Source organism: Curcuma longa, chromosome 8 (assembly GCF_044706935.1).
Source record: "Curcuma longa cultivar G26 ecotype Majalengka, Jawa Barat chromosome 8, ITB_CL_G26_1.1, whole genome shotgun sequence".
NCBI classification, from domain to species: Eukaryota; Viridiplantae; Streptophyta; class Magnoliopsida; order Zingiberales; family Zingiberaceae; genus Curcuma; species Curcuma longa.
In genome coordinates this window covers 6,615,133-6,630,970 of record NC_133868.1, presented here as the reverse complement: position 1 = coordinate 6,630,970, position 15,838 = coordinate 6,615,133, and the positions used below count along the sequence as shown (strand labels likewise).

The window sequence follows — 15,838 nt, the reverse complement described above, 5'->3', positions numbered from 1 at the left end:
TGTGTAATACAAAAATTATATGAAATGTGATCTATGCATATAAATTTCGAACTAGTTCTAATTAAAAATGACTCAAAGAGTTCTCATATTTACAATTACTTTATGCTAAATTACAGTAGCAACTCATGATATAACCTTACGAGTCCAAAAGGAATCTCATATCATATTTACGAGTACTATATGCTAAACAGTAGTAGTAAATCATGATAAACTTATTTAGTAGTAGTAAATCATGATAAACTTATTCTAGAGCATAAAAAAAAATCCATGAATATTTGAACTTAAGTACGTATAATATATCAAAATAAAATGTATGTGTTTATCAACAAATATAAAGCACCAAAGATAAATATAAACTCCCACTAAATTAGTACTTCATCCAACTGAATAACTCTCATATCCAAAATATGTGCATGAAACACTTTAGACACTTTTAGTGAGTAGTCAAGTGGATTTGCCAATATGGGATTTGTGCTAATGTACTCTATCATCACTTGACGATTCTGAACTCTTTCTTTGACTGTGAGAAATTTGATGTCGATGTACTTTGACTTCGATGAAGTACAATTATTCTTGACATAAAGTTCTGCAACTTTATTATTACAGTTGATCTTTAATAGTTTGTCGATGTCATTAAAGATCCCCAATACTTTGATGAAGTTTCGCAGCCAAATCTCATGATTTGATCTTCATAGAAAGCTACCAACTTTGCCTTTATAGTAGAAGTGGTTACTAGCTTCTGTTTCATGATTTTTCATGATATAGCCCCTCTAGCAATTATGAATATGTATCTTAATGTATGCCTCCTGCTGTCCAAGCATCCAATAAAGTCAAAGTTTGAATATCTAAGCACCTCCAAGTGATCAGACCTCCGATACGTGAGGATGTATCCTCTTATTTTTTGCAAACACCGCATTACTCTTTTTACGACTTTCCAATATGTCAGTCCTGAGTTGCTTAAGTATCTATCTAACATCCCAATTATGTATGTAATATCCGAACGCATACAAACTTGTGCATACATGAGATTTCTAGTAGCTGACACATAAGGGAATTATTGCATCGTCTTTATTTCAAGTTCAATTGTTGATACTGTTGTAAATTGAATTTGCCACCACTAGACACTAGTGTGTTACCAGATGCACAGTTTTGTATGTCATATCATATGAGCACCTTTTTGATATAAACCTTTTGTGAAAGTCCAAGAACCTCTTAAACGATCATGACATATCTGTATGTTTAAGACAAAGGATACTTCATCAAGATCTTTCATTTCAAAATTACTTGATAGAAATGAATTGATTTTTTAACAGCATACCTTTATTATTGCTTGTCAGCAATATATCATCAATATATAAAACAAGTATTATGAACTTACTTCCACTAAACTTGACATATATGAATAGATCAACATGGTTTCCTTAAAATCGAATGAAATAACCACCCGATCAAATTTTTGATACCATTGATGGGACATATATTTCAAATCATAAATAAATTTCTTTAATTTACATATTAAGTGCTTCGAGTCTTCAGACTCAAAGTTCTTCAATTGCACCATATATATAGACTCCTTAATGTCATCATTAAGGAATGCAGTCTTTATGTCAATCTAGTGTAGCTCTAAATCAAAATAAGCAACAAGTGTCATGATTATCCTAAGGTAGTCTTTTGTCGATACAAGCGAGAAAGTCTTCTTGTAATCAATATCCTCCTTTTAAGTGAATCCCTTAGCAATAAGGTGAGTCTTATACTTCTCGATATTGCCTTTCCCATTTGATTTTAAATATTCATTTACAACCAATGGAGTTCGTACCTTTGGGAAATTCGATAAGTTTTCAAATGTCATTGTCTGCTATAGACTTCAACTCATCTTTCATGACTTCAATCCATCTCTTGGGATTAGAGCATTGTTTGATTTCTTGAAAAACTGTAGGACCAAATATCAAAATTATGCTCTTGGAGATAAACATAATCATGAGAAATCGTGGGTCTCCGTTCCCTTATGGATTACCTTAAAGACACTTGCAGTTGAGGTGGTTGAGATATTTACTCATTAATATGAGGCAATATCTCAGTCTAAGTGGAAGGTTTCTCTAATTGCATTGGAGATGATATAGGAATATCTTTGTCCACTACTCCCACAAGATATACAATATCCATAATGTAGGATATATATGATTACCATACCGCTACTCATTGCACTTATAGTAACCATAGGAGGATCGTCAATGCTTTTCTTAAAAGATACGTCTCTAATATTAGTGCTTCCATATATCGTCCTCAATAGATTTGACATTTCCCTCTCGAAAAACTACTTATTTGAGGGGTTATAAAATTTATATCCCTTCAACTAATTAGGGTATCCCACAGAATGACAACTCACAATTCTTGGATCCATTTTTTTCATTAGGCCTATAAGGCCTTGCCTCGGCTGGATAACCCAGACGTGTAAATACAGAATGCTAGGCTTCCTACCGGTCCACATATTGTACAAGATTTTAGTCACTACCTTATTGGGTACTCTATTAAGTAGGTAAACTGCAATCTTGAGTATCTCACCCCACAAAGACTCCGGTAGAGAAGTGAAAGTCATCATACTTTTCACTATATCTTTTAGAGTATGATTCTATCGCTCAGCTACACCATTTTGACTGGGAGTACCAGACATGGTATATTAAGGGATGATCCCACACTCTTTAAGGTAGTTCGTAAATGGTCCAGGACGTTATTCACCTGATCCGTCATACCGATCATAGTATTCATCACCTCAATCGGATCTAACAACCTTAATTTTCTTACTTAGTTGATTGTTAACTTCAACTTTGAAAATCTTGAATATGTCCAAGGATTGTAATTTCTCATAAATAAGGTATGAATAACTGTATCATGAGTAGTCGTCTATGAAATTAATAAAATATGTGTGTCCGTTCTAAGATGCATGCCTTAGGGAACGGTCTACAAATATTCACATGTATTAGTTCTAAGACGTCACTACATCGGTTTGCACCCTTATTTCTCTTGTCAATTATCTTCCCCTTAACACACTATATGTAAACATCAAAGTCTGACATGTTGAGAGAATCAAGAATTTCATGTGATATTAACATTTTTAGGCATTGTTTGTAAACATGTCATAAACGCCTATGCCATAGCATGGAGGAATTCTCGTCGGTCAAATTGTGTTTTGTACATATGTTATGCATAATTATGTTGTCATTAGTAGGAGTTAAAGTGTTTAATTTATACAACTTATCAATCAAGGAACCATTGCCAATCAACATTGAATTAAGGAAAATACTACCCTAAAACTTTATTTCTAAATGAACAAGAATAATCAGATTTGTTCAAACAAGAAATAAAAATTAAGTTTCATCTAAAAGACGACACATAGAATGTATTATCCAAATCTAGAAAATTATTGATTCCTAAATAAAGTCTAAAAGCACCTATAGACTCTACTTTAGCCTTCTTATCGTTCCCCATATAGATGTATTTTTCACTATCAAGCGGTAGTCGACTCTTGAGATAAACATACATAATTACACTTATGTGAATAGTAGCATCAGTATCTATCCACCAAGTGTCATTAGACATAATCGTTAAGTTGACTTCTGAACTGATAAAATTAAGAAGTTTACCTTTCTTAACATGCTAATTGGTGTATTTGAGACAATCATTCTTCATGTAGCCCTTCTTCTTATAGAAGAAACAAAGAGAATCTTTATGTTGCTTCTTTTCCTCTTTATGCCCATGAATCCTAGAATCTGCAGTTTGTTTATTTATTTGATTTTGTTATTGATCCTCTTTCTTTTGTTGCTCAAATCCTGATGAGTTGATGTAAAATAAGCACTTTCAAATGTATCTCACCTCAATCTCTCCTCCTCTTATACATATTGAGCAATAAACTCATTTAATATCCATTACTTCTTTTGAGTATTATAAGGTATCTTAAAAGAAGTGAACTGTACAGGTCAAGATATCAAGACAAAGTGCACTAGCATATTATCCTTCATTTTTAGTTGGAATGACTTTAGTCTCGTGGTGAAATTAGATATCTCTATAATGTCCTCACATATGTTACCCTTTCTATTATATTGCATGGACACTAACTTCGATAGAAGTATGGTTGTCTCGACCTTTTCGTTCAACACGAATTTATTTACTAATTACTTTAGGAAAGATATCACATCCTCCTCTTTAGTTATTGAGCCCTTTAGGGGTTCTGGAATTAAGAGCTTCATGATGCTCAGATTCATGTGATTCGATCGCTCTCACTTATCAAAGTTAGCCCTCTACTCTAATATAGTGCAAGCAATGGTCGGGGGTGCGATGCGATCGTATCTTAATGCATAGTCCAAGTCTATACAACCCAAGAATATAGTAACATATTCTTTCTAATTGGCAAAGTTTGATTCAGTAAGGGTGGGGATATTACTCATGTTAATAGTTATGGATTGCACTGGAAATGAAAAGAGAAATCTACCATAAGCTCACGACCAAAGCCAAAAATATTGAGAGATATAAGTAAGAAATTATGCAATAAAAAACATGCAAGGCTCTTACTGAGATACTAAATACAACATTACATTTTTATTTTTAAACTAAAATATAATTTGTTGGCAGTACTCTCTATTATAGTTCAAACTTTAGTTGGTTGCACAATACGCCTTTCTTTGGGTTGACATATCATAGGAAATTGAATATGTCTTCCTTTGGGCCAACATATTACACGCATGATCTGAACAAAAAAAAAATCATTGTTGTAAGCTACCCTTAAACTTATATCTAGTTTAAAAGTAATTTTTTTTAGGTCAATTATTTTTAGCATAGATATATGTCTATCAATATAAAATACACTAAACCTACCTAAGATGTCTTCCTTTAGGTCAACACAATTGTTCAATTTAGTAATACGTGTATAAATATACTCAAAAAATCTAAAAAATTGAATTGAACAAAAGTAATCTACTTCACTAATAATTCTCAAGTGGTCTTGAGTGGAAACTCAAGTGATGGGGCAACAACTAGGCTATCAACACCTAACACGGCATGACCATGTCAATTGACATGGCTATGTTGAGTGCTCATAGTGCCCAGTGTTGAGCACGCGACTATGTTGAGTGCAAATAGCGCCTGACATTTAGGAATATCATTTGACATGGCCGTGTTGGATGCACACAGCGCTTGGCCATGTTAATTGAAACTATCGTGATCAGGGTCGCAGCGCACAACACGACCATGTATGGCTGGCTACAACCCAAAACCTAATTTTAGATAGAAACGATGATTTTCTTCCGAAAAATGACGGGGGTTACCGTCGTTCTTCGTGTTCTTTGCAGAAAAATACGATTCAGAAAAACACAAAAAACTTGAAAATGTCGCTTCCTTAGGATTTTCCTTTCAAGATTTTTGACAAATAAAAAATTATTTTGTGCTAGGAAAATCAAATCTAGCATAGAAACAACGAAATCAATGAAAACCCCAACTTTATCGCTATAAAAAATGACGAAACAATTGCGACTCTGATATCACTTATTGGGAAATTATTTTCTTAATCGTATGAATTCTAAAGCATGATATGTCATGATTCTATAGAAGAAAATAAATACCAAAGGATGATGATGAACCAAATTGTAGCGGAAAAACCAAAATACCCATGTGTCATCCACGAATCTGAGGATTCTTCCATAGGATGAAGAGGGTGAACAAGGGAGATGATCTTCCGGAGGAGTTAGGTTGACGATATTGTAATTTATCCGTTGATGGAGAGCAAAGAGAACTATTAGAATTGTCTATATATATATTAACAAGTTTTACATATGAATCTCATATCCAATAACTTAAGCCCTAAATAAACATAAATTAAAATACTTAATAGATTTAGTTCTTTTAATGATATATATTCGCAGGTCACAAATAACATTCGCATGTCACAAATAACGTACAAGTCCATCAAATAATGATAAAATTCAACAGATGTCTCACAGATCAAAGCAGACAAGTCAGAGAAGCCAGTCGAACACTTTTTTTTTTGCAAGACATTGTCCGGTCCCTAGCATTAAGTCTGTTTTGGATTATACGTCAAATTAAATGTGATAGATAATTCGTACATCCTTGAAAGGAATGAAGCTCCAAGCCGAACCAACTATGCATCCTAGTGCCAACCCAAACACTTGAATTACTCTAAAAAAAAAAGGCACATCTTCATAGAATAGAGGATCACCTTGATGCCTCAGCAGACACTCCAACTTACTAGCTTAGAGTACGGAGAACAAAAGTAGAAGATGAGACATTCAAGGGGGAGTTTTCCTTGAAACTTGATATGCTAATTTCCCGGCCGGGACTGTTATGAGGCCCAGTTGCAGCCTCGTCGTCTCCGTGAGGACAAAAAAAAAACAACCTTTTGGTAGTTACGTTTAATTAATGTGATTTCGATTTTAAGATAAGATTGAAAGATAATGTTAGAGTTATATATGACAAATTCTGTAAAATAAAATGTACATTACTATTTCCTCTCCATATAGTCCAAATATCACCTATTTTATATTAAAAAATAGCAGTGATCAATTAATTATTACCTTTCTCTTTCCAATTATAATATAAAGATATTAACAATAAGTCAATAACTGATGTGTCCATCCATTGTCATACAGTGACGTGGTTGATTTAAAATTTATGAATACAATGTTTATAATAAATCTGTTAGGACATCGGCACTGTAGTCTTTTTCAGCACCGACAGTTCAAGTTCATACTCTTCTTCGCATGACTTTTCCAAACTTTTTCTCCAAAACTGGACAAATCTTTAATTCTTCAAGTTGATCTTTTACTCAAAAGATTTAAAGTCGTTCTTTTTAATGATCAAGATTGTATATTTATGCATTTAACTAGAACAATATTCTATATTACGATCCAGAACAAAAGGCTTTTTGTGCATACAAATTCTATGAGAATATCAATCAATGGAGCTGATGAACGATCCTTTCCTTTTATTTAATTTCACACTTTATTGAAGAAGAAGATAATATATAGGGATTTAGAATATTTTGGTGACACTGGAGGCTCCATCGACCATGAGGTTGTGGCCGCTCACGAACCTCGACTCGTCGTTGGCCAAGAACAGCGCCGCTTCCGCTATGTCCTCCGCTTTCAACATCACGCCCTTCAGAGTCGAGATCACCTCTCCCAATGCCTCCACCTCCTCCTCGCTCGCCTGATAGTGCGACTTCGTCAGCGGCGTCGCCACGATACCCGGCGACACGCAGTTCACACGCACCCCGTGCTTGCCCAGCTCCGCCGCCGCGCTCCGCGCTAGCCCCACCACCGCGTGCTTCGAGCACTTGTACACCGGATGACCCAGCGTTCCCACCACCGACACCATGCTCGCCGTGATGATGATGCTCCCGCCTCGCCCCGCCTCCACCATGGCTCGCCCCGCGTGCTTCGTCCCCAGCAGCGCTCCCAGCACGTTGACCCCCATCACCCGCTCGAACACCGCGGTCGTGTCGTCCTCTCCAAGGATGCTGCTTCCGGAGGGGTCGGCGATGCCGGCGTTGTTGAACATGATGTCGAGCTTGCCGTGGAGGGAGATGGCGGTGTCCACGGCGCGCTTCACGTCGGACTCGAGGCGGACGTCGCAGTGGACGTAGGAGGCGACGTCGTCGGAGCCTAGGTCGGCGCAGAGGGCCTTCCCCTTCTCGTCTTGGACGTCGGCGACGACGACACGAGCGCCGTGGCGGACGAACAACTTAACAGTGGCCTCGCCTATGCCGCTAGCGCCGCCGGTGATGACGGCGACCTTGCCTTCGAGCCTGATGAATCAATTAATCAACCATACAATCCATTAACTAAGGCGGAAGAAAACACTATAAAAATTTAACAGATTAAAAGTAAAGACCTCCTCTCCGTTGAAGACATCTTACTAATCCCCAGTTAAATTTTGGTGATACTTGAATGATCCCTCTTCTTCTGTATTTATAGGCCGGAATAGGACATATGCATCTTTTAAATATATATATATCATCTTTTAAAAAATATATATATATAAATATATGATACATATGCACTATATTAATATACTTTTTTTTATTATAATACACATATTCATGTTTATTTTAATATTAATATTTATTATTTATAAATTCTGTTATCTATTTATTTATTTTTATTTTATATTAAATAAATAAATACACTCATCTTATAAATTAATTGCGTTCAATTCTTTGAACGCTAATTTATATGTGAGTCCTTCATTGATTATGTAATATCATTTGAATATTATAATCCTCACACGTTAAGATATCATCGTCGTGGAATTATATTATTCCATGCTTTCAAATATTTAAATCTCCATTTTCCTATTTCTCGTCTATATAAATGTATATATATATATATATATAATAAGTTATGAAATAAACATAAGTCACTATCTTGACTTTGATCCACTTGAAAAACGTTGAAAAGCAGGTTTTAAACAATTTGGAATAAATAATTACAGCGTGTTACGTTATCGGTCCCTTGATGCAGAGACATTTCTTCTATTTTAGTCCTATCAACATTAAATTCTCACCTTACCTCAATCTAGTTGATCTCAACTTAATCAACATAGCAATCAACTGATGTACAATAAATCCTCTCAAACTTCAAACTCAATATTTACAGGTTTATTAGCCAATTGCTATTATCTAAAAATCACTTTATAGCTCTATTTTAGCCTTACCAAGATTAATTATCACCTTACCTAATATTCAATTGATCTCAACCTAATTAATATATCAAGACTTCCTTTGTTTAGCATCTAGTCAACCGTAATGTGTCATGACTTTTTTGTCTAGCATCCGGTCAATTTTAACTTATTAGGATTTCACCATTGCTTAGTATCTGATCAATCTTAATCTGTCAGAACTTTACCACTACCTAGTATCATGTCAACTTTGATTTGTTAGGATTTCACTACTGCTAAACATTCGGTCCTCTTTGACATATTTAGACTTCTCTAATTGCTAAATGTCCGATCAATCTTGATCCACTTGGATTTCACATTTGACTCCTTGTTAGATTTTTAATTGTCAAGTGTCTGAGCAACTATGATCCACTTAAATTTCTTTTTTATTAACTTCATGTTAAACTTTTGACTGTCAAATGTCCTGTCAATCGTGAACTACTTGAACTTCTCCATTGTCAAGTATTCGATCAGCCACAATCTACTTGACTTTTTGTTAATTAACCATCCACATCCAAATCAATCTTGATCAACATGACTCGAGATCGATAGCATCAATAATCTCCATCTCTAATAAAATTTCCTTCTACTAGATGTCTAGCTTTCATCAACAAACATATTATTTAAATATCGAAATTTGATTTGAGCCAACTTAAACTTAATCAATATTGATCAAAGGTCAATTGCACTAACAATAACAATAGAAACTAAGACGAGGTGTAATTCGACTCACACTCTGATCTAACCTAATGTTCTTTATAAGTATGAGCAGAAAGGTACATGCGAAGGTTAATTAGGACTGTAGTCTCTAGTAAATTAGGGACGGTTCACTCACCAAGTCATTTATTATTGCTTATTACTATTAATCCCAAAAACTGATGGTGTGAAAAGTTGCATAGATTGTGACCATAATCTACAGGAAAAATTAGAGATCATAGACGGACAATAAAGGAGTCGTGAACCATGTTTGCATACGACCAATAATTTCATTAGTAGTAGTGAGAGGTAGAGAACTCAGAATAAAGAATTCAAGGGATTGAGCTCGAACTAAAGAGTTAATGAGAATTAAGCTTAGAGCAGAGTTTAACGAACTAAGACTTGAGGTAGAGAGGTTAGGAAATTGAGCCCGTAATTAGTGTAGTTTGTTGGGGCAATTTTACCTCAAGTGATTTAGATTTTAATGTTTGGTTGAATCAGTTTAAGTTAGGCAATGTTTGTGATCTAACATGTGTGACTTGAGTTCACAGGAAAGTCTAGGAATGGAGTCTTGACATTTGGTGAATTCCCGGAGGCACGGCCTCTTGGCAAAGGACGAAGTCCCGGAGGCGAGGCCTCTTGGCAAGAGAAGACTTAGCACGACAAAGTTGAGGGAAACGTCTCAAGCTAGTGCAAGGAAGTGCACGAGGCTTGTAGAAGGCGTTTGAAGACTTGTGTCAATGCTAAGGGATGAAAAAGAAGCTGAAAAAGGGAGTTTTCAGCTTAGTCAGTCGATTGGCCCTGCCAGCAGTCGACTGGGGTTGATTCGAAGAACACACAGCCAAGTTCAGAAGTATCAGTCAACTGAAGTCTGAATTCTAGTCGACTGGTGTCAAACAGAAAGATCAGTCGAGAGGTACAGTCGACTGGTACCAATCGACTGGTGTTGGAGCAGTCGACTGATAGATTACCGTTGGGCGACAGCTGACAAATTAAATGCGTATTAAAAGAGTCATTGAAGTCCATCAGTCGACTGGCCCTAGGATCAGTCGACTGGCCCTAGGATCAGTCGACTGGCCTTAGGATCAGTCGACTGGTGCACGGAATTTTATAAAAAGAGCGGTCAACGTCGCAGAAAATAACACTTGATTCTTTCATCTTCCTGACAGCTCTCTGACATTGTAGAAACTCTTTCTTTTCCTCCTAAAACTCCACTACAAATCTTATACGAGGAAGGAATTGTGTTGTAAAGGTTTCTCTGCCTTCGAAGCGTGCTTTGAGAAGGAGATTATTTCATAGTGGAATCGTCGGCTATGTGTGTGGATCCTTGGATTAGTCACCTCGTTGAGGTGAATACCAAGTAAATAACTGGGTTAGCATTTGATCTTTATATTTTATTATTATTATTTTGCTTCCGTTAACAATCTCGCAAAGAAAGATCGAAAACTACTATTCACCCCCTCTAGCCAACGCATCGATCCCAACATTGTTGATAGTATTTATTAGCAAAACTTCAGAGATATCAACGTGCCAACCTAAACCGAGAGATTTTCCCATTAACCTAAGGTTTTTAAACATTTTTTTTCTAGTAATCTAGGTGTTCAGTTCTTTGAAGTGATTAATTATGGAGATGAAAGGTTTGGTGGCACAGTCATGATTTCCAACTAGAGGAGGCAAATTCAAATTAAATTTTCTAAAAGTCTTAAATTTTATATTTTACTTCACAACTACACACAATAATTTTTAAAAATTATATGTCACAATTATAATACATCAAACACTTCTAAAATCAAATTATCCAACTCTAAAAACTTGAAAATACTTAAAACATATAAGCTGAACTTTTCAAAATTTCCAAACATTAGTGTAAATCTATTTTCACAATCCAAGAGTCTAAATTTCAAATTTAAATTTAAGGAGTTGAAAACGAACTTAAATTCAAAAATTTTGAGCTTAGCCCTTGGTTCTAGTTAGTTGAAATAACTATTCGTCGATCCTTGAAGCTATTTTCTTCAATATCTATTCAAAAACACAACACAATTCAATCAATCAACCAAAGTTTAAAACCTTCTACTTTAAATGTCAAAAATCGAGCAAACAATCAAAAAGTGAGATGAGGTTCTATTTCACTCACTGCACTACAACCTTCAAAATTATAATATATGTATTGAAACTGAGCTTAAGTTTACTCAAATCATAATTTTTTCTGACAAGAATCAATGGCGACAGCAAGAAATGGGTCGCACAACTCTGGCAAGAGAAGAGGCCCAATAGACTTATTCCAAGTTGCGATATTTTCTCTGGCAAGTGATACTAATAGATAACTTAGGTTGAGGGCTTTCTAAATATATGGTCAATTTCAATTTTTCGATGACTAATAGTGGTGAGTTAGTCGGTCAAAATGATAGTGAGGATTTGAGACTATTTTGAAGAAGAAATAGAAAGAGAAATAGCTATGAATCAAATATATTTTAATCTTAAAAAATTCACATGGAGGTCTAATCTAGAAGAATTTTTATTTAATCTGATGGAAATTAAATAACACCAATTATGATATTGTGAAGTAGATGTAGTGCAGATTTTGATTTATGATATGATAATAATTTTTATAATTATGTATTTATGTATTTGTGAAGCTCATTATATATTATATTTGATGTAATTTATATGAAATTTTCTTTTTTATGTGTGGATCATTCACCTTAATTCTCCATGCATGTAGTACATACGGGTGGGTGCGGAGATAAAGATTTTATTGATTTAAACCAAAATTGATTTGGAGTTGATTTGATCAAGTTATGGCTGAATCAAGTTACTTAAGTCTGTTCGATTGATTTAAAATAAATTAAGAGTATTTTTATAATAATAACAAATAAATGATTTGAATTATCAAACACTAAACAAAGTGCTAAATTAAAATTGGATGAGGTTCAAACTAAATTTAACGGGTAGATGCGGAGATAAAGATTTTGTTGGTTCGAACTAGAATTGATTTGGAGTTGTTGTAGTCAAATTATGATCGAACCAAATATATTGACTTAAATTGGTTCGATCTATCCATAAATCTCAAGGGGGTCGCCCCTTCCAATCTCCATGTGGCTATGCAGTTCCACAAAAGTTTTCCACCATCCATCAGAGTAACTTCAAGACTACCAATAGTCAACTTCCATGATCAATCCATTGTTGTAAAACGTACTTAGGGGCATGATGATTATAGTATTTTAGAGAATCCACTGATGATCCTACTATTGCATCATGCCCCTAAGTGTGATATGCCAACCTAAAGTAGAGATATATTGACATGGCTTGTTATCATCCTTTACAATTTGATATTAATTGCATACATTATATATATATATAAGTTTTCACATTTATAATTTATAATTATTATTTTTATACTCTTAAGTGTTAGGGCATGATATTGTCCACTTTGGGCTTAAATCCTCATGGTTTTGTTCTTGGGCTCTCCCTAAAAGATCTCATACCAATGGAGATGCTTTTCATCCTTTTAAACCCCCCCTCAAACGGAAAGCTTCCGTTTGATGTCCGAATCCTCGATCCACTAGGATTTTCTGCCTCTCGGTCCATCCGACCTATTAGGACTTTCTGCTTAGCCACAACTAGGACTTTCTATCTGATGTCTGGTCCTCTTGATTTAGACATGGAAGCACCCACTTCCTTTGTTTAAGGTTCAACCCACATGGTTAGATCTGGATCATGACTTTTCCGGCGGTTAGTCCGGTGAAAAGCGGCCTCGCTCTGATACCACTTGTTAGTATCGATGGAATCAAAATATTTCCACAATTGTATGATATTGTCCACTTTAGGCCTAAGCCCTCATAGTTTTGTTCTTGGGCTCAACCCAAAAGGTCTCATATCAATAGAGATACTTTTCATCCTTTAAAACCCATGATCTTTTCTATGTATTTTAAATGTGAGAGTATGTTTCCACCCTTGCAACCCGACATTAAGTATCCGATCTTTGGTCCTTGTTTACAAACCAACTTATTTTGAGTGCCGATTGTTGTTTAAATTATATATAAATCTTTAATAATCACTATGTAGCTACCTTTCATCTAGTTTCTATGTATTTGGAGTCTATCTCCGAAGTATGATTGAGTTGGTTACTACGGAAAAAATCAAATCTTAACTAAGCTGATATTCCACCACCGTAGCAATATCATGGAGCCGCTCAAGTCCAGCAGATGAAGTGTAGGTGATTAATCCTTATACCTAGAGTCCGTCTGATACAAACATGCAAACCTACTGATCTCATTATGTCTCATTTTCATTTGGTTTATTTTTCTTATGATGCCTTCAATCAAAACAAGGAACCAAACATCTTCCCTTCTTCTTTCTTTTCTGATCATTTCATCGATTCTTTTTATTTTTTCCCTCCTCGATCGGCTTCTTTCTGTTCTTCTCTATTTCCAGCTTAAAAAGTCGTTATAACCGTCTTCTCTATTTCAAGAGGAGGGAATTAAAGAGGTACCAAATATCTTAAAGTTTACATAACTCCAACACTTAATTTGAATTACTCTAAAAAATTCAAGTTTTGGCCGGACGCCATCGGCTTTGACCAGATCAAACGGAGGAAGCCTCTCTAGCTATATATATATAATTCAAGTGGTTTAGATTTCAAGATATGATTGAAAGATAATGTTAGAGCTATATATAACAAATTCTGTAAAGAAAAAAAGTGTACGTTAACTATTTCCTCTCCGTATAATCCAAATATCACCTATTTTATATTAACAAATAGCAGTGATCAATTAATTAGTACCTTTCTCCTTCCTCTCCTGCAAAAAGGTGGATCCGCCACTTTAGCAGCTCCACACGGTCGGCCCACAGAGGTAAATCGAGAAAGTGCAATTGGTTACGACGCAGAAGGGTATTGCCTGGCTTCGCCAGGATTTGAACCCCCTCTAATATAAAGATATTAACAGAAATCGATGTGTCTATCCATTGTCATACACTGAGGTAGTTGATTTAAAATTTATCAAGACCAATTTAAAATATAAGAAACATCAATGTTTATATATAATAAATCTGTTAGGACATCGGCAATGTATTCTTTTTCAGCACAGAAAGAGAATATCATCCAATGGATCCGAGCTGATCGATAAGCAATCCTTTCCTTTTATTTAATTTGACACTTTATTGAAGAAGAAGATATATAGGGATTTAGAATATTTTGGTGACGCTGGAGGCTCCGTCGACCATGAGGTTGTGGCCGCTCACGAACCTCGACTCGTCGCTGGCCAAGAACAGCGCCGCCTCCGCTATATCCTCCGCTTTCAGCATCACGCCCTTCAGAGCCGAGATCACCTCTCCCAATGCCTTCACCTTCTCCTCGCCCGACAACGCCATCGGCGTCGCCACCACAGACGGTGACACGCAGTTCACACGCACCCCGTGCTTGCCCAGCTCCGCCGCCGCGCTCCGCGCTAGCCCCACCACCGCGTGCTTCGAGCACGAGTACACCGGATGACCCAGCATTCCCACCACCGACGCCAAGCTCGCCGTGATGATGATGCTCCCGCCTTGCCCCGCCGCCACCATGGCCCGCCCCGCGTGCTTCGTCCCCAGCAGCGGTCCCAGCACGTTGACCCCCATCATCCGCTCGAACACCGCGGTCGTGTCGTCCTCGCCGAGGATGCTGCTGCCGTAGGAGCCGAGGATGCCGGCGTTGTTGAACATGATGTCGAGCTTGCCGTGGAGGGAGATGGCGGTGTCCACGGCGTGCTTCACGTCGGACTCAAGGCGGACGTCGCAGTGGACGTAGGAGGCGACGTCGTCGGAACCTAGGTCGGCGCAGAGGGCCTTCCCCTTCTCGTCTTGGACATCGGCGACGATGACACGAGCGCCGTGGCGAACGAACAACTTAACCGTGGCCTCGCCTATACCGCTAGCGCCGCCGGTGATGACGGCGACCTTGCCTTCGAGCCTGATGAAAATTAATCAACCATACAATCCATTATATTAACTCAGGCGAAAGAAAACACTATAAAAATTTCACAGATTAAAAGTAAAGACCTCCTCTCCATTGAAGACATCTTACTAATCTACAGTAGCTTTTGGTGATGCTTGAATGATCCCTCTTCTTCTGTCTTTATAGACCGGACATTTGTATTGATTTAAATATTAATATATATATCATCTTTTAAATATATATATAAATATATAACATTCATCATATTAATATAATTCTTTTATTAACACGTTTATTTTAATATGAATATTTATTATTTATGAATTCTATTATCCACTTATTTATTTTTATTTTATACTAAATAAATAAATACACTCATCTCAATCACGTTCAATTCTTTAAACGCTAATTTATATGTGAGGATTATAATTAACATTTCCATCATTGATTATATAATATCACTTGAATATTATAATCCTCACACTC

The 15,838-nt window shown here is 36.2% G+C and overlaps 2 protein-coding genes across 2 annotated transcripts; both read right to left on the bottom strand.

Moving 5' to 3' along the window:
* Window positions 1-6,944: 6,944 nt before the first annotated feature.
* Window positions 6,945-7,934, bottom strand: LOC141833600 (momilactone A synthase-like). Its single transcript, XM_074721079.1, has 2 exons — window positions 7,900-7,934; window positions 6,945-7,813 (listed from the first exon to the last, which is right to left on the bottom strand). The coding sequence occupies exons 1-2, from the start codon at window positions 7,917-7,919 to the stop codon at window positions 7,039-7,041; spliced, it is 795 nt and encodes a 264-aa protein (XP_074577180.1). The 5' UTR covers window positions 7,920-7,934; the 3' UTR covers window positions 6,945-7,038.
* A 6,524-nt stretch (window positions 7,935-14,458) lies between these two features.
* LOC141833546 (momilactone A synthase-like) lies at window positions 14,459-15,509 on the bottom strand. The gene is made up of 2 exons (XM_074721023.1): window positions 15,457-15,509; window positions 14,459-15,367 (listed from the first exon to the last, which is right to left on the bottom strand). Exons 1-2 carry the CDS (start codon window positions 15,474-15,476, stop codon window positions 14,605-14,607), a joined length of 783 nt encoding a protein of 260 aa, XP_074577124.1. The 5' UTR covers window positions 15,477-15,509; the 3' UTR covers window positions 14,459-14,604.
* Window positions 15,510-15,838: the final 329 nt, after the last annotated feature.

Excerpts from the sequence above, each read along its gene's own strand:
- LOC141833600 (XM_074721079.1), bottom strand. The coding sequence starts at position 7,919 with ATGTCTTCAACGGAGAGGAG. Across the intron at positions 7,814-7,899 it reads ATGTCTTCAACGGAGAGGAG|GCTCGAAGGCAAGGTCGCCG; the intron begins GTCTTTACTTTT and ends TTGATTCATCAG.
- LOC141833546 (XM_074721023.1), bottom strand. The coding sequence starts at position 15,476 with ATGTCTTCAATGGAGAGGAG. Across the intron at positions 15,368-15,456 it reads ATGTCTTCAATGGAGAGGAG|GCTCGAAGGCAAGGTCGCCG; the intron begins GTCTTTACTTTT and ends AATTTTCATCAG.